Source organism: Miniopterus schreibersii (assembly GCF_964146895.1).
Source record: "Miniopterus schreibersii genome assembly, chromosome: 14".
Lineage (NCBI taxonomy): Eukaryota > Metazoa > Chordata > Mammalia > Chiroptera > Miniopteridae > Miniopterus > Miniopterus schreibersii.
The window spans coordinates 6,036,631-6,060,636 of NC_138114.1; the positions used below are offsets into that span (position 1 = coordinate 6,036,631).

Genomic DNA, 24,006 nt, shown 5'->3' on the forward strand with positions numbered 1-24,006 from the left:
ACAGCACCAACCACAACAAGTCCTAGGGAGAGGGGAGTCTGATTTCCAGAATCGCTACATCATATTTAAAATGTTTGATATTCCATAAAAACTATAAGTCATGCAAAGTGAAAGAGAGTATGGACCATACAAAGGGGCTGGAGGGGGGAGCAGTCAATAAAACTACACCTGAGGAAGCCCAAACTTACTAGACAAAGACTTTACATTAGCTACTGCAAATATGTTTCAAGAACTAAATAAAACCATGTGTAAAGAATTAAAAGGCCATATGATAATTGCACCTCACCAATAGAGAATATCAATAAAGAGATAACAACTGTAGAAAGGAGGCAAATAGAAATTGTGAAGTTGAAAAGTACAGTAACTGAAATGAAAAAATTCAGTAGAGGAAATTAATAACAGGTACGAGCAGGCTGAAGAGAGAATCAGCAAACTTGAAAGATAAATAATTGAAAATATCAAATCTGAGGGGGAAAAAGGGAAATTAATGAAGAGAAATAAACAGAGCCTAGAGACCTGTGTAACGCCATCAGCATGCCAACAGACACATAAGAAACTCCAAAGGGAAAGGAGAGGGCAAGGGGCAGGAAGAGCATTTGGAGCAATAATGTTCAGAGATATCCCAAATTTGATGCAAGGCATTAATTTATGCATCCAAGACGCACTCAGGAAACTCCAAAAAGGGTAAACTCAAAGCGATCCACACTCAGACACAACATAAACTGTCAAAAGATAAAGTCATGAGAATCCAAGCTGGTGATGGAGTAGGTGGGACTTACACTCACCTCCTCCCAGGACCAAATTGGAATTACAATTAAATTATAAAAGAATCAACCTTAATAACCAGCTAAAGACTAGCTGAACAGAAATCTTGTGACTAAAGATACACAAAAGAAGCCACATCAAGACTGGTAGACAGGGCAGAGCCTTTCTCTAAGCTGACAGCCCCTAGAGGGGACCCAAACTTCACCGCTCTCAGGAACACAGGTCCTGCTGGAAGCCAGCAACATCTGCCTCTAACTACGGGTGACACCTAACAGGAAACAAAGAATTAGCAGGGGGGTCCAAGCATGCTCAGCCGTTTGTGGATATCGCTCACATGGAAGGTGCTGGCTCAGGGCACCCAGGTTGCTACACATGAGCAGCAGAAAATGTGGGGCAATGCTTGGATGTCCCAGTTCACCTGAGAGGTGGCGCCTGTTTCTGCTGAGCAGAGCGCAAGATCTGCCCTCATTCTTAGTGATTTCAATCTCTCACCTCTCAGTTCCTTAAGCTTCACTCTCCAATGACTTTTACCTCCATTCCACCTAAAGTCATGCACTCCTATAGACACCTTAACCCATCTGTAACTGCTCTACCTTCAAAATCACTCAAACAGCCCAGTGTGGAAGCCACATCCTCACCTTGCTGCTTGCTTACTTCCTAAAGGTATTCTTCCCTCAGTACATACAGCCCCCTGTTAGTGTCACCTGTAGTTTGAGGCAGATGTTGCTGGTTTCAGCAGGAGCTGTGTGACTGACTGAGAGCGGTGAAGTCTAGGTCCCATTTGGAGGCTGTCAGCTTTGAGAAAGTCTCCGTGGCTGAGTCTGGAATATCTGTCCTCCTATCTGGGGACAGAGAGGGAGCTTGCACATGGACAAATGTTCCTCAAGGCCTTCACACCTGCCCCATAGGTGCAATGGTGCAATGTTCTTGCCTGCTGCATGCTCTGGACTGCACAGAGTGCCCCAATCAGGAAAGCTCACATTCCTGGGGACTGAGCTGCCCTCAGAGGCAGATTCTGGTCTTTCCTTTCCAGGAATGATTTAGAAAGCGCCCCAGATCCACAGTAATTTCTAAGTACTTGAGTGAAGTGAGATCTGCTCAGCGAGGCTGGATATCCCCCCCAGTTCTGAGGCCTGAAGCTTGGGGGCTGGGACGGTAGTTTCAAAAACACACATGAGCCTACCCTAGAAGTAGGCTAATCATACCGGCCAGAAAAAGGTGGTGCTAATGGGCGGAGACAACACACTAAAACCCCACGCCAGGCCCGGTACCTGGTGGGTGCTCAGTGTAATCATGGCAGCTGATGCCATGGAGATCACTGTGCACCAGGCATGAGCACAGACCAGTCTGCACATAAACCCACTAAGAAGGTAGAATCGTTGTCCCTATTTTGCAGATGAGGAAACTGAGGAACGGAGATGTTTAGGAATGTAGGTGGCAGTGCTGGGGTCCAGTCTTCTGCGGAGCATGTTCTCGGAACTGCAACACTTAGTCTCAGCCTCCCAACATTCTCTGGCCAGACTCAGCTCTCCCTCCTGCCTGCGTCATATCTCAGCAGGACCCTGAGACTTTGTTTTCAGTCTGGCCTCTTCCATTTGGCTGTCACTCTCAAACCTGCTTGACAAAGATATTCTGATCCAGATGGTTATTTTATGAAGTGGATGAGCTAGTGTGGTTGTACCACTAGCTGGAGGCAGGAGTTGGGTGGTCCTCGGGTGGCCCCCACCTCTTCCCACCTAGAACTAGTCAAGTCCAGGGAGGCAGCACTCATTTCCTGTGGACAGCCAGCATCCTGAGCCACTTGCCCCTCCTGATCTGAGCAGTGAGCACATGAGTCTCTGAGAGGCCTGCGTTTTTCATGCTCTTTGGGTTTTGCTTCCAGGCTTTGGAAAGCGACTTCGTCAGTGCCAACCTCCACCACTGGATAGACCTCATTTTTGGGTACAAGCAGCAGGGGGCAGCTGCAGTGGAGGCGGTTAATACCTTCCACCCCTACTTCTACGGTGACAAAGTGGACCTCAGCAGCATCGGTGACCCCCTGATCAGGAACACCATCTTGGGGTTTGTCAGCAACTTTGGACAGGTGCCCAAACAGGTACAGCATGTCATGTTCTCTGTTTTCCTTTAACAAATAGTGTGCACAGCGTGAGCTTTGGGTGGGGGGCATTTTTTACTGCAATAGGAGCAATGAGAGGACTGAAAAAGCAGAATGGTCTCTGACCATCTTCCTGTGCTTTCAATGTCAAGGCTAACCCTCAGCTAACATCTGATATTGATGAAGGTGATGGCATTATTAATGATAATGATGAAGGCTACCTTCATCTCTGATGTATTTGATGACACTATGATAAATTCTCAAAATTTAATTCTTTCTATGTATCTACCCTCTAGAGTTGTTGTGAAGATCCAAGAGTTACGATGTCAAGTGCTCAAAAGTGCCTGAAATATGATTCGCACTCAACAAATGTTAGTTATTAGTGTGGTTGCCTCATTGAATTCTCTCATAAGCTCGGTGTAAAGGAATTAATTCTTTCACAGATGAGGAGACTGAGGCTCAAAGAGGCTAAATAAATAATTTGCCTGCAGTTGCACCATTAGCAGGTGACAGGTAGAGCTCTAGCCTCACCTGGGTGGCTCCAGGATCCGTGTCACATTGCCCACCCTGTGAGAGCAGCTCTGTTCTGCCCCCGGGCCTGGTGAAATGGCAGGGGTCTCACATGGGCCTTGTGCTCCACTGGCTCCACCCCTCTCAGGACAGTCATGCAACAATGTGGGCTGTGCATTCGTGTTGACACCTGATGAATGGTGTGCAGGAGAGTTAGATATTATTTACTTGATCCTAGCTCTGTCGCCCCTCCAGCTTTAGTTCAGGGTAGAGAAACCTGATCCCTGAGCACAGCCACCTGGGTTTAGAAGCATGGTCCCACAGCTGGGGTCCCACAGCGGGGGTCCCGCCTGGGCAGTCAGGAGTCACGCTGAGAAGTGAATGCTTAAGGCCTTCCTCATGTGAGATTGCACGGGCTCATCTCAGTTCATGCAAAACAAATAGTATTTTCTCTGCCTGGTCGTAGGGAACATATTTGTGTTTGCTCAGCTTTGGAGAGGGGCGTATGGAAGGGCCTGAGGGGGCTTGGAGGACGGGTGCCCACCCCCCTGTGGGTGTTCTCAGGGGAGGCTTGTTAGAAAGGAGAGGGTTTCAGGAGAGAAGCTTGGGTAGCCTAGTGACTTTATTTCTTTCATTTTAAAAACAGAATACAGATAAAGCAATTAAATAATCAAAATAGCAGTCACCACCATCTAACGGTGTTCTTGTTCAAAAGGAAACATGTTTTTACATCACGTGATCATGAAGTACGCACAATTTCAGATTCTGATTTTACTTAATGATATATCATGTGAGCTTTAAAAAATATTTCTGAATAATTACCGGAATTAGAATTCTCCGTGCAGTCCCAGCCCGAGACTGTGCTGTGCCATCGGGGCTGCGCCTGCCGACGCCCTCACAGGGACCTGCGCTTTAGTGGTTCTGCCCGCAGGAAAGTGTTCTTTACGGGGTGCTCTTGGACAACCACCGTTCTGGTTTCGGTTTCTGTCGCTCACCCGCCCAGCCTTTCTAGACAGGTCAGCCTCTGGTGGAGGGCGACGGCGGAACCAAGGCTGTTCCGAGGCCCCCGCTGAGGCCAGCCCCGCCTCAGCCCCCGCCTCAGCCCCGCATCCTGGCACCAGCGGGAACTCGCTCGTGGAGGGAGGGGAGGGCTGGACGTGGCCTCGGCTGGGCTCCCTCGCCCCTCAGCAAGGATTCTGCCAGGCAGCTCCACCTCACACTTTCTGCTTTGCCTGCTTATGCAAAAAGTTTGGCATTGGGGACAATTTGACAATAGAGATCTAAGAAAAGTAAAAATAAGAAGGGCCACTAACGGGGTTTCCTGTGCTCCCTGAAGTACATGGACAGACAGACGCTGAGAGTTCTGTTGGTGCCAGGTGGGTGTGTCTGCACGGAGTGTGTAGGGGCAGGGGAAACACCAGGAATGGCCCAAGCAGATGGAGAGAGACGCGATCTTAAATGGGCCAGCTCCCTGGGGACCAGGGCCTCCTCAGTGAGGTCTCCCTTTTCCCAGGCAGCCAGGGAACTTCTGCCAGCCGGTCCTGGCCGTGCCCTCGAGAGGGAAGCTGCTGCTCTCCGAGACCCAGCCCTTGTCTGTGACACCCAGGGTTTAGCCACATGGCCCTGCTTATGAGGGTTATGCTCTTGCTGAGCACAGGAACAGTTGCAGCCCAGGTGCCGAGGAGCAGAGGCGCAGCTGCAACTTGCACACGGACAGCTGCTCCTCTGGCCCTCAGCCCTGACGCTCTTTGCTCTGTGTGTCTGTCCCTTGTCTCTCCAGCTCTTTACTAAACCCCACCCGGCCAGGACCGCTGCAGGGAAGCCTTCGCCTGGAAAGGATGGCTCCACACCTTCAAGCCTGCCGGGCCACCCGCAGCCCTTCACCTACAGCCTGCAGTCACTGAGGCCCTCCCAGGTCACAGTCAAAGGTGAGTACCTGGCACTGCTTGGCTTGGCTCTGTGATCCAGAGCTGTCCCTTCAGTGACCGGTGTTCCTCTGGGGCTTCAGGGGCACAGATGTCAGTAGGGGCTTGGGGTCTGGCTGTGTCTCAAGTCGCAGCAGGAATCTGGGGCGGCCTCTGCTCCAAGAGTGTCAGGACCAGCTCCTGCAGACCCTGACTTCACACACACACACACACACACACACACACACACACACACACACACACCTCTGTCTGTCTGTCTGTCTGTCTGTCTCTCTCTTGTGCACACATACCCTCCTTGCCTTCAGAGCTAAATGGAGAAGTCCCAGGTTTCCTCGGGGAGGGCTGTAGCCTCCCATCCCTGGTACCTGCAGTCACTTGATCCTGGCACCACGTGGGCCTGCAGCCAGTTAACAAAAGCATGTGTCCTGGGGCAGGTGTCCTTGGGCAGATGGCCTGGGGCAGATGGCCTGGGAAGAATTCCAGCCCTGTCACTTCCTGGGGAAGCTGTGTGTGAAGTTTGATGTCTGTGCCACCCTGGGGTGGGCACTGACCTGGGGAAATCCCACTGCAGGAACGTTCTGGTCCCAAGAAGTGTAAGGTCGTGTTTGCTGTTGTTTTTCCCTTTGAAGCCTAAAATCAGTGTCCTTGGCAAACCCAGCCCTGCTAGATATGGTGCGTGGGGGGCAGGAGGGACAGAGCCCCCAAGGCTCCTATGGTTCTGTGCCAACTGCCCAATAGCCTTGGCCCCTCCCCCCGTGCCTCATCCCTAAGGGACACCGAAGACCTGCATGGCCACTGAATATATTTGCTAAGTCAGAGGTGGAACTGAGGGCCAGGGGACAGCTGCGGGCCATGGGACTGGCTCGGGGCCAGGGGACTGGCTCAGGGGCCAGGGGTCAGCCTCAGACTGTGGGACTGGCTTGGGGCGAGGGGACAGCCTCGAGCCAGGATCTAGAGTGGCCTCTGGAGTGAGGCCTGGAAACGAGATGCCTCGGCCAGTGGTTGCTGCCGAGCACGTGCTTTGCTGAGTCTCTGCCCTCCGCTCATTCCAGGGCCCAGCTAAAGGGGTGCTGTCCTTTGACATGTGAGCTCCACCATACTAACTGGAGGGCAGATATGTACCTTTTCTCTCTAGGCTCAGAGTCCCCCAAAGGCGCCATCGGCCACATCGTCCCCACCGAGAAGACCATCCTGGCCGTGGAGAGGAACAAGGTGCTGCTGCCGCCCGTCTGGAACAGGACCTTCAGCTGGGGCTTCGATGACTTCAGCTGCTGCCTGGGGAGCTACGGCTCGGACAAGGTGAGGGCCGGGGCAGGGCGACTGCAGGCGGGTGAGGGGACCAGGGAGCAGGGCGACTGCAGGCGGGTGAGGGGACCAGGGAGCAGGGCGAGTGCAGGCGGGTGAGGGGACCAGGGAGCAGGGCGACTGCCGGCGGGTGAGGGGACCAGGGAGCAGGGCGACTGCCGGCGGGTGAGGGGACCAGGGAGCAGGGCGACTGCAGGCGGGTGAGGGGACCAGGGAGCAGGGCGACTGCAGGCCCAGCCTCCTTCATGTCGGGGCAGAGGCGTCAGATGGACGGGACTGACGTAGGCACAGTCCCCAGGACCCACATCTTGCAGGCGGTGGTGCCCCAGCGGGGAACGAGAGGGTTCGCGTGACTGTGCCAAGGGCCCGCGGGCCGGGCCTCTGACCGCACTGCAGGGAGTCGGTGGTGTTGGTGAGTGTGCACCCTGCTTGTCTTCCGCAGATCCTGATGACGTTCGAGAACCTGGCCGCCTGGGGCCGCTGCCTGTGTGCCGTGTGCCCGTCCCCCAAGATAATCGTCACCTCCGGGGACAGCACTGTGGTGTGTGTGTGGGAGCTCAGTATGGCCAAAGGCCACCCAAGGGGCCTGCACCTCAAGCAGGTACAGTGGCCCAGACAGGAGCGGGGTTGGGCAGGTGCGGTACACGGCGGGTGTGCCTGGGGCAGGTGCAGTGCCCTCATGCCCCAAGCTGCGGGCCTCAGGAACAGAATGCAGTGCGGTGCTGAGGCTGGCACATGGCTCTGTGTCATCCGGGCACCATTTCATACCTGTGGGTGGATTTGAGAAGTGAGAGACACCACTTACACGTCAGTGTCAGTGCACCTGGTTTCCTTGCCCTGGAGGACGTGTCTGAGCACCTGCCCTGGGTGCTTTTGTGTGGACAGCCTCAGCTTACCCTCCCCACAGCCCTATGGGGTGGGCACCCTTATCGCCCCTCACTGCTGGTGGGGAACTAATAGGTGCAAGGAAGTCACAGGATGCGTCCAGTCATGGAGCCAGGAGATGAAAGGCAGGAGGGGCTGCGGCAGGAGGGGAGCAAAGCAGACGGGGGGGGGGGGGGGGGGGGGGGCGCGGAGGACTCCTGGTCCCACCGAGGAGCCGCCGCTGCTCGCGGTGACACGCAGATCCTGAGGATACGCTGCCCTTTGCTGGGGCGCCGCGCGGGACTCTGACCTTAGAGAGCCCGCACTGTCAGTCCGCTTTCAGCACTGGGGCTCAGGAGAGTCGTGTGTGCTTTCTAATCTAGGCTCGTCTAACTCCGAGCCCCATGATTCTCCCTGCGTGCGCCTGAACCTGCCCAAGGAGATCCCTAGGGGACACCCCCAACTCTACCATGAATGTCTTCTGACGCCTGTTTTGTAGTTCGGCGTATATCCCTAAAGTAACAAAACCAAAACCAGTCACACAGAACTGACCACGGACAGGCTTGCCAACCCGGACGCGTTGCCCTGGACGTGGTCCTGGGTTTCTCGGGGTGTGCACACGGGTGGTGCATGGTGGCCCTCGGTAACCAGGCGGGGGGAGTGAACCTGGCCGCCCGAGGGAGCCGGTCAGTCCTGCGGAGGAGGCGGCCGCTGCCGAGGGGAGCATGCAGGCCGGTGTGGCGGCCTGCCCGGGGCTCCCGGAGGAGCCCTCCAAGGCCAGGCTGGGGCTCGAGCTGCTGCGGGCTCACGTCTCGCGTATTTCTTCCTGTCAGCCGCTGTGGCGGGGGCGGGGTTTGTATCCCAGGCCTTGGTGAAGAGGCCATGCATGCTCTGCAGACTGCCCCTCTCCCAGGCATCACTCCGTGGGGGGCGGGGGGTACAGCCCAACTCCAAGCCCAGCCTTGGGGAGCTGGGGAAGCAGCCCTCCCACCGCTGCCCCCAGGTCCCCTCCAGTAGGGAAGACTCTCCGTAAAAGCCCGGTACTGACGCATAAATCAAGAGGAGAAGGTACGGGAACCCTGCTTGCTCTTACTCCTAGGCAAAAGGAAACCCTGTGTCACCAACCTACAGAAGCTGCCACCGCCTGGGGGGCCCCCCAGACTACCAGCTGCTGAGCAATGGGAGTCAGTCCCCCCAGCTGGTAACAGAAGTCATCGTTAAATAGCTTCATAAACAGTTCTTGAAAGTGTTTTATTTAAAAAGGTATTACACTTTTAAAGACAAATTTCAAATTCACTCCAAAGTAGAATGATGCCCTATAATCCCGGTGGAAGTTCCCATTGCTGCTTACCGCCTCCCAGGTGCACACTTCGGTGCCATCCTGGTCACCGCCCAGGTTTGTGTAGTCCATGTTCACCCAGCCTGTCACATCGAGTCCGCTTTTCTACAGTCTCTATAGTTTACATTTCATTTGTTCCCTATTATTTCATTTCCATAAAATTACATTTCAGTCGTTTTATGTCAGTTCCATCAATTACGTTGTTTCCAAGCTGTGGCTGTTTTGAACAGTGAGGGGAAAACATCCTAGAGACTGCTGTTGGCTTCTCATTCATTGTTTCCTTAGAATAAATTTTTTAAGGAGCAGAATATGGAGCAGTGACACGGTGCTTTCTGTAGGTCCCATAGCCTCACGGTGCCACCAACACTTAGCGAGGACCCCACTCGCCCCCATGCCCAGCATGAAGAGTTATTTCAGGGGTTTCTTTTATTTAGTTTTTGCTACTTTAGTTAGGTAGAAGATAATATGATGGCGTTATTTTTTTTTTAATATGTCTTTATTGATTTCAGAGAGAAGAAGGGAGAGGGAGAGGGAGAGAGAGAGAAATATCAATGATGAGAGTCATTGATCAGCTGCCTCCTGCACGCCCCCAACTGAGGATCGAGCCCGCAACCCGGGCACGTGCCCTGACTGGGAATCAAACCTCAATCTCCTGGATCCTAGGTCGATGCTCAACCGCAGAGCCACTCCCGGCCGGGCTAACGGGGTTATTTTAACTAACCGTGCAGAGAGTATTATTCTGAGGAGCAAAGGAATTGATTGAGGTCACATTTAAAGCTGCTGTCCCCTTCTCTGATTTCCCAGCCCTTCCGGATGGGTGGCTCAGCTGCCGCCTGGTGCTTTAGTTCAGGCAGCCAGCCTGCGTAGGTGGGTGGTGCCCGGGTATGCGGGGTCCCTCCCCTCCAGTGCTCCGCTGCAGAGAGCAGCCCTGTGGCCCCATCAGCCAACAACAGGCACGGGCGCCAGGGCTCAGGGCTTCTCTCTCTGAATCCCCAGCCCTTCTTCCCGGCCCCTGGCCTTCACTCTGTGCAGTCACCGTGTCCCCTGTGGTCAGAACTTAGTACCAGACTTAGCTCATTCCGAGAAGACAGCCAGAAAACTCCAGTCAAATCCCTGCTTTTCTCTACTCCCTTAGACAGTTTCCGTTTTCCCTGATGACTCAAATCTTCTGTGGGCCCAGAACCTTGCCAGCACCATCTGGGTGTTGCCACGTTAGGTTCCACTGAAGACACGTGGAATCTGAGGCAGCACTTTCCATTGCTGTGACCAGGCAGTGACAGCTTTGGCCCACGTGAGTGAGCAGCGGTCTGTTATGACGGAGGTTTACCACTAGGTCAGCCGGCTGACTGATTACAGAGGTCACCACTGGTTCTGTCTGACAATGCAGGCAGCAGGCACATGCTGTGCAGAAGCTGTCACATCAGGCTCACCGGAGTCTCTGGGATGGTTACACCGTGCCGGTAGCAGTTCCCAGACCCTTGGGGACATGTCCCTAGAGAATGAGCCCTCAGGCCATATCTGAACACATAACCATCCCTGGACCAGGCCAGACCCTGCACAGGCCAACCTGAGGGGCTGAGACCGGGGCCCCGAGTCACTCGCCGCCACGTGGCTGAACTGGCCATGAACCTGGTTCCATCGACTTGAAAAGTCACATCCTTTTAACTATGACCTGAGCTCCCCACGTTCTTCCAAGTTTGGTTTCCAAGGTCACCTGTGTTTCTGAGGTCCCTCTGGGTGACGCCCAAACTTGAGCGTGCGTGAACGTTCCCTGGAGGGTTTGTGAAGAGCTGGGGGTGGGGCTCCACCCAAGTTTCTAATCAGTAGGTCTGGGATAGGGCCCAGCTGTCTGCGTTTCCCTCGAGTTGCCGGTGACGTTTCTGCTGCTGGCTGGGACTGCCCGTGTCGTAAGCCAGGGCCCTTGCCCGTTCGGTGTGCGCTGCTTCAGGACGGGAGGCGGGGACGGGGGCACAGCAGACGCCTGCTGCCGCTGGGCCTCGGCCCCAGAGACCACGGAACTGAGAGGGCCGCCAGGCCCGTGCACACACACGCACGTACACTCACGCACACACTCTCACAGCTCACACACACCTACTCACACACATACACTCACATGCACTCATCACACTCTCAACACACACTCACACACACCTACTCCACCCCCACTCACTCACATGCACTCATCACACTCTCAACACACACACCTCCTCACCCCCCACACACACTTTCACACATTCACAAGCACTCATCACACACTCTCACAACACACGCACACACAACACACACACTCACGCACATAGAACTACTCACCCCCCCACACACACACCCATTCACATGCACTTATCACACTCTCACAACACACATACACTCACTCCCACATTCCCAGTCACACACTCACATACTCATACACACATACACACACATTCACACACTATACAGTAAGATGCACTCACACACACACACATTCACACTCATACAACTCAGGCAAACATACATACACTCAATACTCACACTCAAACACACTAACACACACACATTCTCACACAGACACACATATCTACTCACACACTCACATGCACACTCATGCATAGTCACACACTCACACATTCTCACACACACTCACATAGTTATACATACACTCCACACACATACTCTCAGACACATACACATGCATACACTCACGCACAGTCACACACACATTCTCACACACATACCCACTCACACACATAAACACATGCACACACTCACACACATTCACACACACTCACAGGAGGCTCACACACATACGCCACAGGCTTTGGAATCACTGACTCTCCCCACATCTGTTTCTTCATCTGGGGCCGGACAGGGAAAGGGAGGGTGGAGTGTGTCCCCAAGTAGCTGAATTGCTGGCCCTCTCATAGCCTGTGTTTCTGTCTCTGGTCCCCAGGCCTTGTATGGACACACACAGGCTGTCACATGCCTGGCAGCATCAGTCACCTTCAGCATCCTGGTGAGTGGCTCGCAGGACTGCACCTGTATCCTGTGGGACCTGGACCAACTCACCTACGTGGCCCGCCTGCCTGCCCACAAGGAAGACATATCTGCAGTGGCCATCAGTGACATCTCGGTGAGTCCCCCTTGCTCAGTGTCCGTGTCCTTGACATGTCTGTGAGCCCAGGTGCTTGCATGATAGACTGTGCCCCTCGAGAAAACCTGGGGCAGAGAGATGCTGAGCACCCCAGAATGTAGAGCGTGCCCCAAATGTGTGGAGCATTCTCTACACAGCAGAGTGAGCCGTTGACATGTGCAGAATCGGGGGCTAGGTGTCATTTTGTGCTTCCTTCCTTTTCTTCCTCAGGGTGATGGGGCAGCGGGAGGTCCCTGTTCTGGCCTGGGAACCAGGGAGTGTGACAGAAGTTGGCTTTGGTGAGGGGCCTGCTGGGCTTCGCTCATTCAGCTTGTTCACTGAAATCAGTGTTGACTCAGCAGCTGCCTCTGGTTCCCATGGCGGGAAGTGCTTCTGCTGGTCTCCCCGTGCTGGCTGCCAGAGATGAGCCTGTCAGGGACGTGCGTGCGTGCGTGCGTGTGTGTGTGTGTGTGTGTGTGTATGGGAGGTAGAGTTAGAGAAGTACATATATAAGTCTCGGTGTGGACTTTCTCCCAAGCTAGAACCCCCGTCACAGGGCATGGAGTTCCTTGAGAAGGCAGAGGCTCCACATCTACTCATAGAAGACCCCAGGGCTCCATCCAGGGCATTGAAACAGTAGGAAAGGGGAACACAGGCGGAGGGGAGAAGATGGAAGAGATTCCTGGTGCCAACTTTGGCTGAAAATGGTGCTCTGGGCAGGCTTAAATCCCAAATGAGTGTTACATGGCAGATGGAGAACGGGCAGATGAATGGATGGGTGGGGAGATAGAGGCATGCATGGGTAGGTGATGGCAGAGGGATAGACGGACAGATAGGTGTGCGGGTGGCTGGCTATTTGGGTGAACTCGTGGGTGAAGGATGAATGGAAGGATGGAAGGACGCTGGTGAATAGATGGATGAGTGGATGTACTGGTAACGTCTAAAACTTCTTAGAGACAGGCTGGCAGCCAGGTGTAGGCCCTGTGTCCAGAGCCAGGGGTGGGCACAGGGCCTACACCATGCCAGCCAGGATACTGCCAGGGAGAGAGTTGTGAGAAGAGTCTGCAGAGTGAGCCAGTCAGCTTGTCTAACATATGATCACAGTATTCAAAGGGCTAGGAATTTACAGTCGTGTGAATGCAGAGCAGACCTCCGAGTCAGCTTGGAAGAAGGGGTGTCTCAGGAGGTCTTGGAGCACCTCGGTTAGTCTTGAGAAGAAAGCAGGCCGAGGGTGCTCGGTGTACAAATTGAGTGGCCGAGCAAGTGGCTGGTGGGCAGGCAGTGACCCAGCTTGGGGTGAAGCTGGATCTCACCGTGCAGGGCACCATTGTCTCCTGTGCCGGAGCCCATCTGTCCCTGTGGAATGTCAACGGACAGCCCCTGGCCAGCATCACCACGGCCTGGGGCCCAGAAGGAGCCATAACCTGCTGCTGCATGGTGGAGGGGCCAGCATGGGACACAAGCCACGCCATAGTCACTGGAAGTCGAGACGGCGTGGTCCGGGTAGGTGGGTCTGGGGCAGAATAAGGGCATGGCACAGAAACGCGCTCATCTGCGTTCTGCCCGCTTCCCCCGAGGGCCCGAGTCTGCAGGCTGCATTAGACCATTCCAGGCCAGGTCCCTGCAGCAAGAGAGGGCAAAGATGAGGCTCTTCCCAGGTCAAAAGTTTTAAAAATTATATGTAATTTTATACATACATACACTCATGTAATGAAATAAACGTTTATCACATGGTGTGAAAGTTGAATGGTCAAATGCATGAGAACATAGCCTAGTGCTGAAAAGAGATAGTTGGACCATCCACTAATCCATTCACCCACCTGTCCCTCCATCCACTACTTCATCTACCCATCCAACTGTTTATCTCCCTACCTACCCATTTGTCTGTCCGTCCATCCATCCATCCATCCATCCATCCATCCATCCATCCATCCATCCATCCAATAAAAGATCCACCTACCTACCCAATTCTTTATCTCCCCTCCCTCCCTCCCTCCCTCCCTCCCTCCCTCCCTCCCTCCCTCCCTCCCTCCCTCCCTCCCTCTCTCCCTCCCTCCCTCCCTTCCCTCCTTCCTTTCTTCCCACCCGTGTATCTATCCACCCATCTGCCCTTCCATTCATCCACCAATGAATCTATCCACCCACCCAACTAATTGTCCCACTACTCATCCATCCATCCATGTAACATTCATTAAGCTCTGGCTCTGTGCCAGTCACATTACACAAGCCATAGGGCGCGGAGAATAATAATAAACAGGTCGTTGTCTTCAAGACGCTCCTATCCTAGGAGAGGACACATGCAGGAGATACATGCATGTGGTTCGTGCTACCGTTAGGATAATCACAATGGCCCATGGATCCTCTGGGGATGATGGCAGAGGGACAAGATGGCATTAGCTAAGTAACGTGATAAACAGGCTGCTAGCCTGGTCCCTGCAGGTAAGGGAGACGCACATGAGCACAGGGGAGAGTGAGCCATTCACGTGCAGCTGTGCGTGGCTAACCCTTTGCACAGGGAAGCCGGGGGCCTAAGTGACCTTTTCCCGAGAAAACATCACCATCAGAGGCGACGAAGTACCCTGCCCCCAGCCCTTCCCCAGGGTCCCGCAGGCAGGGTCACTCCCCAGCCCATGGTGTTTTCTCCTTTCTGGGCAGATTTGGAAGACTGAGGAGGTGAAGATGTCTGTTCCTGGGCGGGCAACACCGGAGGAGCCCTCAGCTCAGCCCAGCAGCCCAAGAGGTAACTGCCTGCTAGGGGTGCATGTGGGGTGCATGAGAGGCACCTTTGCTTTGCTCAGCCCTCCCTCTCCTCTCCCCTCCTCAGCCCAAGGGCTGCAGCTCCACCCCAGGCCCCCAGGGAGGCCACTGAGTCCCTCAGATGTCACAAGTTGTGAGGTGCTGGGGAGTCAGGGACAGAGTTTGCTGCGAGATGCTGGTGGGATGCAACAGCATGGAGAGGCTCTGTTGAGTGCTGGCCTTACCCTGCAGGGACCAGTGAGCTCCGGGGGAGCGACTTCGATGTGTGAACAGTGGTGGTGGTGGTTGGGCCTCCTGAGCATCGGGAGAGGGACACACCTTGCAGAGCTGGATTCGATGCTCTGCACCTGCCTGGGGGACTCTTCCGTGTCCAGCTCCCCAGCCCAGGGCCTGCGTCCAGCTGGAGAGCCAGCCTACAGGCAGGAGCAGGGAGGGGCCTGCCGTGCCCCTGGGGAAAGGCCGACTTTCCACAGGCCGCAGGCTGCCCCATTAATCCTGGTTCACCCCGCCCAGCCATGGCACATTCTTCAGACCGGCTTGGAGGGCCGTCTGCATCAGCGTTGCCCAGGAGGTTTGTTACAACGCAGCCCCAGGGCCTGTTCTCAGCCCAGCTCCTGGGAAAGATCGAGGGTTATTAGAAGTTCCATGTCTGTCAAGTCCCCAGGTGACGCTTGGGATGTGCCTCAGTAAGAGGACCACTGCTCGGAGCAGATGGGGACTGAGTAGAAAATGTTCCGCCTTCTGCCATCAGGCCATGGGCACTACCGCCACCGTGGCCGTCACCGCAGAGCTGTGAGGGAGCAAGCTCACCATGAGCAGCTCCACTGTGCACACTTCCCACACCTCTCATTCCTCATGGCGACCCTGTGAGGTGGCATTACTATGACAGCCAGGAGAGATAAGGAACCTGAGGCCCAGAGAGGTTCAGCAACTTGCCCAAAGTTACCCAGAAGCAAATGAATACCATCATTGTCACTTCTGCCACAGAGCAGATATGACCACCGCCAGGTAACCTCACTCACAGGTAATGCCAGGTAACCACCGTCACTCCGCCAGACCAGCTGGCTACCCTGCGGCGAGCACAGGCGCAGGCTCACCGTCAAAGCCAGCACCTCATTTGTTCAGCTCCCAGTGCCCCACCACTCCTCCAGTGCAGCCAGCCTTCCTAGCTCTGCCTTCATCAAAGATTCTGGCCCAGAGCAGACTCATCTTTCTTGGTGCCCATGACTGAAGGTGACCGTCCACCGTGATGTGAGAATTCTCCTGTCATTATGAGGCCTGCTAGTTGTTCTGCATCCCAGGACCCACAATCAGCCACTGGAGAGAATTTTCCAGATTGCTGAGGGCTGCCTTCTGAAAAGCGTAGTCATTTTCAATTAGTTTATTTCTCAAATGTACTCCACACCTCCTTGTCATTTAGTCATGGGCTCGGATTCTTTATTCGCACGACCTCACAGACATTTGCTCAGCCCCTACTAGGTCCCAGGGTGCACACGGGAACCTTTCCCTTCGAGGTGACGCCATCTGGGAGCCCTTGCCAACACTCTGGGCCGACCCAGAGCAGTGGCCTCACAGGGATCTACAACCACACTCAGTTCACTGGTCCTAGTATCTCCAAGGTCCTTTAGGGCCACAAGGAAGCAGGCGGTCTCAGTGTAAGAAGAAAGACAGGGGAGCCTATGCAAGGAACTCACAGCTCTTCCTCGGAGAGCAGGGGCCAAATGCCTTCCCCTCGACCCACCAATTCGGAGATGTAGCGAGAGGTTTGCTCCCCTGACTGCTTATGAAGCCACTCCCAGGGCCTGGATGAGAGGCGCCACCTTGATCTGGAGCTCAGCTGCCCTCTTCTGAAGCTGTCAAGGTCCAATAAGCTGAAGGCACTAGCTCGGCTGATGGCTGATAAATGGATGTCTGAGCAAGAAGGCTGGCTGGATGGCTGGGTGGGTAGACGGAGAGACAGGTAGATGACCAAAGGACATCTCAGAGACAGTCCGTGGGTTCTGGAAGTACCAGTGGATTCACAGGTTTCTACTAAGGGCCCAGGGTTGTGTGAGGCTGTGCTCATTGGCAGTGAGGCCCAGGGCGATGAGAAGCGGGAAACGAGGCTCCAGACCCAGCTCTGTCCTCAGTGATTTCTCTGGCCCTCGATGATTTCCCCCCTCTGTCAAGTGGAGGTATTTTCTGTACATCCTAGTTGGTAGAAAGCTGGTGGCAGAAAACATTATAGACACAGACAAGCATCTACTCAACAAAATGCAGGTAATCGTTATGACTCCGACTCCTAAGAGAGCGCTCCCCTAATACACCAGCTGACGACACCACGGAACTTACAGGATGCCCCAGGCTCTCAGGTCCTCAGCCTTTCCTGCTGTCTGTCCTGACCTGAGGGCACCACTGTCCCTGGCATTAAGTGCCAGGGTGTGGTTACAGTTCACCGCAGGGTTCGGGTGGAATGTCAGGAGAATACAGAGACAGTCATAAAGGTCAGGCTGGGCCGCGGCTCAGTTAGCAAACCCACGCACAGGCTTGCGAACCTAAGCCAGTGGAGGCCTTGTTCTCCCAATGTTGCTCAAAACTGTTGTTGGAAAGGGACCAGTATTGGGCATGACACATGGGTATTTGCTTGTGTGACCTCATGTTTATTACTCCATTCCTCAAATGTCATCAGGGGCGAGAGAGGAGAGCCAGGAGACACTAAGGGCTCTGCACGTGTGCCCAGCTTCTGTCTGGGATTCCTTTACTTGTCATTGGCAGCATCACCAACCCAGTTGAGTACAGTTTATTTTAGGAGCCTCCTCATAGACTTGACTCAATCTGGTATGTAGAAGTGCTCGGGGGGAGCTGGTGTTGACTTTCCACAAGCACACGCGCGCACGCATTTCTGGTGCACGGCCGTCTGCACACACAAGCAGCCGCCCTGGGACAGCGGGGGCAGCTGCGTCATTCCCGCCCTGGCTGCAGCCGGGTGGCTTCGCAGGGACAGACGCAGCTGATGTCTCCATCTCGCCCTCCGCATTGAGGGGGTTGCTGTCTGCCCCCAAATGTGGTCATTAAAATGAGTGAAGTAACAATCATTGAGTTATATTTTTTGAAAAAACATTCTCAGCATTTAATTACTGGTTGTGGTGTGAGAGGATTTAGATAAGTTGATAAAGCCAACTTTATGTAATTTATTTTTACTAGGCAATTAAGGGCTGCATTACATCCTGGCAGCAAGGTATTGTGGGGCATCTTATTAAGCATAAAGCCAGTAAACACTGATGAACAATTTTGCTGAACTAGGCATGCAATTTAGAAAGCAATAATACACAAATCCAATTTGGTTCACAATGGATACAGCGGCACGTCAGCACATGTAACTATCACAGCCTGCAAATTAAATTGGGACGGTCCTTTCTGCAGCAGCACAGGCCAAGATTAAATATATTTTCCCCTCAATTTAACAAGTTGCTGACCACAAATATAAATATGTGCGCATGTGTTTGTGGCCCTCCGTGTGGATGCACACGTGCAGGTGCGTGAAGCCACTGGGTTTCCTGACTGTGCTCTCTCACGCTCCCCACAGGTCACAGGTGGGAGAAGAACCTTGCCCTGTGCAGAGAGCTGGACGTCAGCGTCGCTCTGACAGGGAAGCCCAGCAGGACCAGCCCTGCAGTGACAGCTCTGGCCATGTCCAGGTAACGGCGGCGTGGCTTCCCCAGGCCTCCAGCAGAGGGCGCTGTGGCCACCCCTAGGAAAGTCGGGGCCTCTGGGCTCAGGCAGCCTCCTACGGGACTCAGGAGGGCCCACCATGCACAGGGTTCAGGCCAGGTGGCCGTGTAGGGTTCTTGGAAATGTTTTTAACACACCCATGCCCTTGCTCGCTCTCATTGAATACCCACGAATCCATAAAGAAATCCGAAAGGTAAAAGTATATTGCTTTGTAATTTTATCCTAAGGAGGAACTTTTCCTGAGGTCCACTGCTGATTGTAATGTTTGGGGTGACAGTCATCCTACATTACAGAAAATGCCTTTTGAGCGCCCTAAACCAATGCAGAATATTCAGTGTCAGATGCCACGTGGGGTCCTGCATCTCTCACAGGATTGGAGGCACCTAGGGATGCTGGAGAGAGAAGGCCAGGCCCCCACCCTGCTCCCTGGAGCCCCGGCTTCCTGAAGAATCCCCTCAGTGCTTTGGAGGCCACAACATAGTGCAAAAGTCCCCCACCCCGGGGCAATACATTCTCCAGTTCTCCCACCCCCTCCCCTGCCTCAGGTGGAGGCCAGGGGCGGGCTTCTGGGGTCCTGGACTGAAACCTCCGTGTTGGCCATTTCCCAATTGCGGCTGGGATACGGGGACTCACAGGCTCACCTCTAACACTCCTGTCTATTTTTTCTCTTCCCAAGAAACCAGACCAAGCTCCTGGTAGGCGATGAGAAGGGGAGAATATTCTGCTGGTCCACAGAAGGGTAGGAAGGGAGAGACGGTGGCAGCCCTGGCCTAGCAGCAGTAGGCAGCTGCTGGGATGACACAGTGCCCGGGAGAGGAGGAAACCTCAGGGCCTTCCCCCGACCCCAGATGGCCCCCGAGGAAGGGGCTGGCTGCCGTTGGAGCCACCAGAGTTCCAACTTCTCCACGGCCCACGGGACCTTGGCCTTGGATTGCATGAGGATGCGCTTTCACAAATAAGAGGCGCTCAGGTGGGGTTCCTGCGAGCGGCACGCATCCCAGCTGGAAGCTGCAACTCTGATGCCACCTGCGCACCAACCACACAGGACTCACCTTTCAAAGAGCTATTGCACGGGGGGAAAATGGGTCACTTACTGGAATCTAATGGGAAATATTGTATTGTCTTTATTTTATTAAAACTACTATTTTCCAAATATAAGAGTTCTTGAGTGTAAAGTTGCCACACTTTCCACGCAGGTATTTGCAACTCTAGTCTTAGGAAGTTGGAGCCTCAGGGAAGCTCTGCCCTCCTCCAGGGTGTTTCTCAGCCCCTCCAGTGGTCTTGCTGCCCTGCAGGGCCTCACTCAAGGGGCTCCTGAGGCTGAGGCATAGGACACGGACACAAGGCTGCCCATTGCCGGCACAGGAAAGTCAGCCAAGAGGGCCACCCCACCTAGGCCTGCCTGCCTGGCCTTCACACCCCACAGCAGGTGGTGGGTCCCCGGCCAGGCCTCAGCTTGGCAGGCTCTTCACAGGCCCTATTCTTATGTGGAGGTCGAGGGCCACAGTCTACATGCTGATTTGGGGCTGGAGCTCGTCTTGGAAAACCTGGAGGCCATGTGACTTCTCTCCATGTGAACGCAGGGCCCCTCCCAGGAATTCCAGTCCCTTCCAGTGCCTGGGTCACTCTTGGCTCAGTCCTTGGGCATTGAAGGCCTCGCCCTCACACTAATGCCTTCTTCCCACCCAGGCTTCAGGACTCGGAGGAAATTCACCTGCCTCTCAATGAAACCCAGCTCGGGGGGGGGGGGGGGGGGGGGGGCGGGGGGGGGCGCACCGGGACGTGGACAGCTGAGCTCCTTAGCCTTATCTCCTCTCCCTGAGATTTCTTGGGCATCCGAATTGTTCCCATATTCCTGTAAACTGTGCAGGGGCCCCAAAGACTCCACCCAATTTGGCTCAGGCCTGGGGATGGCAGGAAAAGGACTGGGGTCTCATGGCTGTGGGACCTGGCCTCCAGGGGCAGCGAGACAATTAAAGACAAATGAGGAAGCAGAAGCCGTATGTAGCTATGTCCCAAATAGCGAGTTTGGGCGGTTAGAAAATAGTGATCTATCTGTAAACTTTGAAGAATTTGCAAAGGGGAAGGTGGGGAGAGAAGCGTCTCAGGTGGGGCACTGCCCCCTGGGCGAGGCTGACCCTGGGCCCAGGCTCAGCCACCCCTCACTGCTGGCAGGCCTGTTAGCAGACAAGCCATTTCAGTCTCCTCGTCCTTCAGGGCTGCACCAGACGCCATAAATTGAAGAGCAGAGAGCAGCGCTCCCCAGGAAAGCCGAGAAGCAGGTCGTAAATACCAAGCTGGGCTGCTGTCATGTTTCAAATTCGAGTCGCCGTGCTGGCCCACAGCAGAGTGATCTGCTGGCCCCTACGGGTCCGCTGGCCCACAGGCTCTCTCAGGCGCATTCACCCAACAAGAATTTCCCCAGCACTGCCCTTTGCTTCCCAGTATTGTGGGGAAAAGGGGGGCTGGTGTCAGGTCTTGTTACTAGAGTCTGCAAACAAAGCTGACTTGAGGGGAAGAGCTATAGTGGGGACATCCATGCCCTGAGCAAGGCACAGGTGTCATTCTGGCTCCATAACAAAGCACCACAGGCTGGCAGCTGACACAACAGTTTCCTCGCAGCCCTGGAGCCACACCCCAGAGGCCAAGGTGTCAGCAGGGCTGTGTCTTCCCTCTCTCTCCTTGGCTTGTAGATGGCTCTTTTCCCTGTGTCCTCACGTGGTCTTTCCCTTGTAACGTCTGTCTCCAAATTTCTTCTTTTTATAAGGACAGCAGTCAGATTGGATTGGGTCCCACCCTAATGGTGTCATTTTAACTTAATTACCTCCTTAAAGATGCCATCTGCAATTATGGTCCCATTCTGCAATACTGGGGATTAGGACTTCGACATATGAGTTTCAGAGGACACAATTCAGTCCAAAACACTGGCTGAAGGAGGTGGCCCTAGAGCAAGACCTGGTGGGGGGAGCAGATAAGACCTGGCCCTGCTGAGGTGAAGGGCAGGATGTCATAGGAAGAAGCAGCATTGGCAAAGCCACGGGGCGCGTGGGGTGGAGGGACAGTGAACAAGTGCGCAAAGACAGAGGGCCAGGCGGAGGCTGGGGCAAGAGGCTGCTGCTCGGGCTGGGGCTGGGGGCAGGCGATGGGCGAGGCCAGTGGGAGTGAGGCGCAGAGATGGACCATCCCGCGCACCCTTCCCGGTGCCCAGCTCACAGGAGGTGCTCCACGGGCGTTGCTTAGCGTGTGCGCCTGCGGGTGCGTGAATGTGGTTCTGGGAGTAAAAGAACATCTCAGAGATGGCAGGTCCAGCAGCAGCCCTTCCACAGGTGGGTAAAGCGAAAGGGAGTGAAGAAGAGGGGAAGAGATTGGAGGACGCGGGTGGTGTGTCAAGGTCTGGGACCAGGGTGGAGTCGGGGTGACGCCAGCAGCCTGGGGGTAAGCTGGTCAGTGCCGTCCATGGCGCTGGAGCGCAGGAGGCTCCAGGGAGGAGGGGAGGGCTGGGCAGAGTGCTGCCCGGGGGGTGGAGAAGCACGGAGCACGGTTCCGGCCCCCGCAGCTGCACCAGGCGAGATTCGGTGACCGCCTGGTCACAGCCTCTTCCCTTGAGGCACTAAGGCGAGATCCTGGCCTTGCACTGGGGCCTCTGCACCTCCCCCAGGACCAGTTCTTATTGTCTGCAGGTGGGAAGCTGCTCTGCACACAAATCCAGAGGGAACAGGGGCACTCAGGGCCTTCACTGCAGACCTGGTCACACTGTGGGCTCCAGGGGGTTAAAAACAGTCTACTGGGGAGACAGACAGAGCAGCCCGGGATGGGGGCACGAAGGGAGCCCAGGTGCAGGTCCAGAGTCTAAAGGTTCTCGGCACCTGCGGGGGCAGCTGGTTCCTGCTGGCTCGGTATTCAGAAAGTGGCCGGCTGTGCCTGGGGCCCCTGGTGGTTGTCAGTGACGGGGAGGATTCCAGGACAGAGGCCTGGGGAGCGGAAGGACAGAGGCTTGGGGAGGGGAAGGAGAGAGGCCTGGGGAGGGGAAGGAGAGAGGCCTGGGGAGGGGAAGGACAGAGGCCTGGGGAGGAGAAGGACAGAGGCCTGGGGAAGGGAAGGACAGAGGCCTGGGGAAGGGAAGGACAGAGGCCTGGGTTGGGGAAGAGAGAGGCCTGGGTTGGGGAAGAGAGAGGCCTGGGGAGGGGAAGGACAGAGGCCTGGGGAGGAGAAGGACAGAGGCCTGGGGAAGGGAAGGACAGAGGCCTGGGGAAGGGAAGGACAGAGGCCTGGGTTGGGGAAGAGAGAGGCCTGGGTTGGGGAAGAGAGAGGCCTGGGGAGGGGAAGGACAGAGGCCTGGGGAGGGGAAGGACAGAGGCCTGGGTTGGGGAGGGGAGGGAGAGAGTAGGCTCCGTACTAAGATCCCCAGCAAAACAGCTGGAGCAGAGGCTGGAGCTCTGGCTTCCTGGGCTGAAGTACAAGGGCCACGTGGATCCAGGCTGCCAGAATCCCACATCCAGCGGCGACAAGGAGGCCCCAGAGAGTGTGAGGACAGGGATGTGCAGTGAGGGTCGTGGATAAAGGCAGTGCCCAGGCCCGGGCTACCTGAGCCCCGTTCCCAGGGTTCCTACTTCCTGCCAACAGCAGCCACAGTTTCTGTTTCTATAAAACCGGAGCCCACTGTCTACCTGGTAGCTTGTCACGAGACTGAAATCATATCCGGTTATTTATGGAGGGACAAAGCAAATGACAAGCTGCTGGTCCCTGACACGGAGCAGTCTTTCAATTTACCACTTACTTGTTCACGTACTAGTGTTTCTTCTTGCTGCTCCAGGCCCTGTGGCAGGCCCCGGGACAGGGAAAGATGTTGCCCGCCCAAGGAGTCCCCTGCCCGGGCTGGGGGGGGGGGGGGCACAGAGGAAATGGCAGGAGGCAGGAGCTGGTGCCCAGAGATGCGCCAGGCTGGAGGGCAGCGCTCGCATGGGGATGGCATTGCATCCGGAATGCAGGTCCAGGCTCTGACCCTGGTCCCACAGAGCCTGACCCACGGGCTGCAGCAGGAGCCACAGTCTGCGTGGTAAACCGTCTCCCAGGCAATGCTGATGCAGGCTCCAGGGCCCCACTGAGAATACTCGGGCAGACAGTGGCAGGGCAGAGGGCAGAGGCACTTGCCCACTGCTGCCCACCCAGTGGTTTCAAGACAGGGGCCCTGATTCCACTCCCCTCCGCAAGCTCAGCCTGAGACAGCAGCCTGGCCCAGCTCTCTCCCAGCTCAGCCCATAGCTTCTTAATAACTGTGAGGCCAGTGCCCACCTCCGACCCCACCCCTGGAGGGCTGGGGCCCCCCACCCGCCTGCATCGGCAATGCCACAGACACTGCTCCCACCCTGGGAAAGCCTCAGCTCTCCTCACTCAGACAGGTGCTTTCCCGCCCACTCACGGTGATGCTCACCCTGGCCTCTCTGTGCTCGGAGCTCAGGGGACAGAAACCCAAGACCCCAGAACAGTTGCTGACCCCACTCGGGACAGCAACTGCTTCCCTCAAGCTCAGCCAGCAGCCGGGAGCAGAGGACAGGAGATTGGATTTGACCACATTAACATGCAGCCAAGCAGGGTACAGAAGCGGGAGAAGTAGGCTCTTCGTATG

The 24,006-nt window shown here is 55.3% G+C and overlaps 1 protein-coding gene across 1 annotated transcript in view; it reads left to right on the forward strand.

Annotated features, from left to right (window-relative positions):
* WDFY4 (WDFY family member 4) overlaps positions 1-19,530 on the forward strand; it is a 252,408-nt gene extending 232,878 nt beyond the window's left edge. The window contains exons 54-62 of the mRNA XM_081157692.1: positions 2,648-2,860; positions 5,151-5,298; positions 6,431-6,594; positions 7,043-7,201; positions 11,733-11,912; positions 13,233-13,415; positions 14,568-14,652; positions 18,235-18,346; positions 19,057-19,530. Coding sequence (XP_081013818.1) covers positions 2,648-2,860; positions 5,151-5,298; positions 6,431-6,594; positions 7,043-7,201; positions 11,733-11,912; positions 13,233-13,415; positions 14,568-14,652; positions 18,235-18,346; positions 19,057-19,123 — 1,311 coding nt within the window. The 3' untranslated portion in view covers positions 19,124-19,530. The remainder of the gene's footprint in view (positions 1-2,647; positions 2,861-5,150; positions 5,299-6,430; positions 6,595-7,042; positions 7,202-11,732; positions 11,913-13,232; positions 13,416-14,567; positions 14,653-18,234; positions 18,347-19,056) is intronic.
* Positions 19,531-24,006: the final 4,476 nt, after the last annotated feature.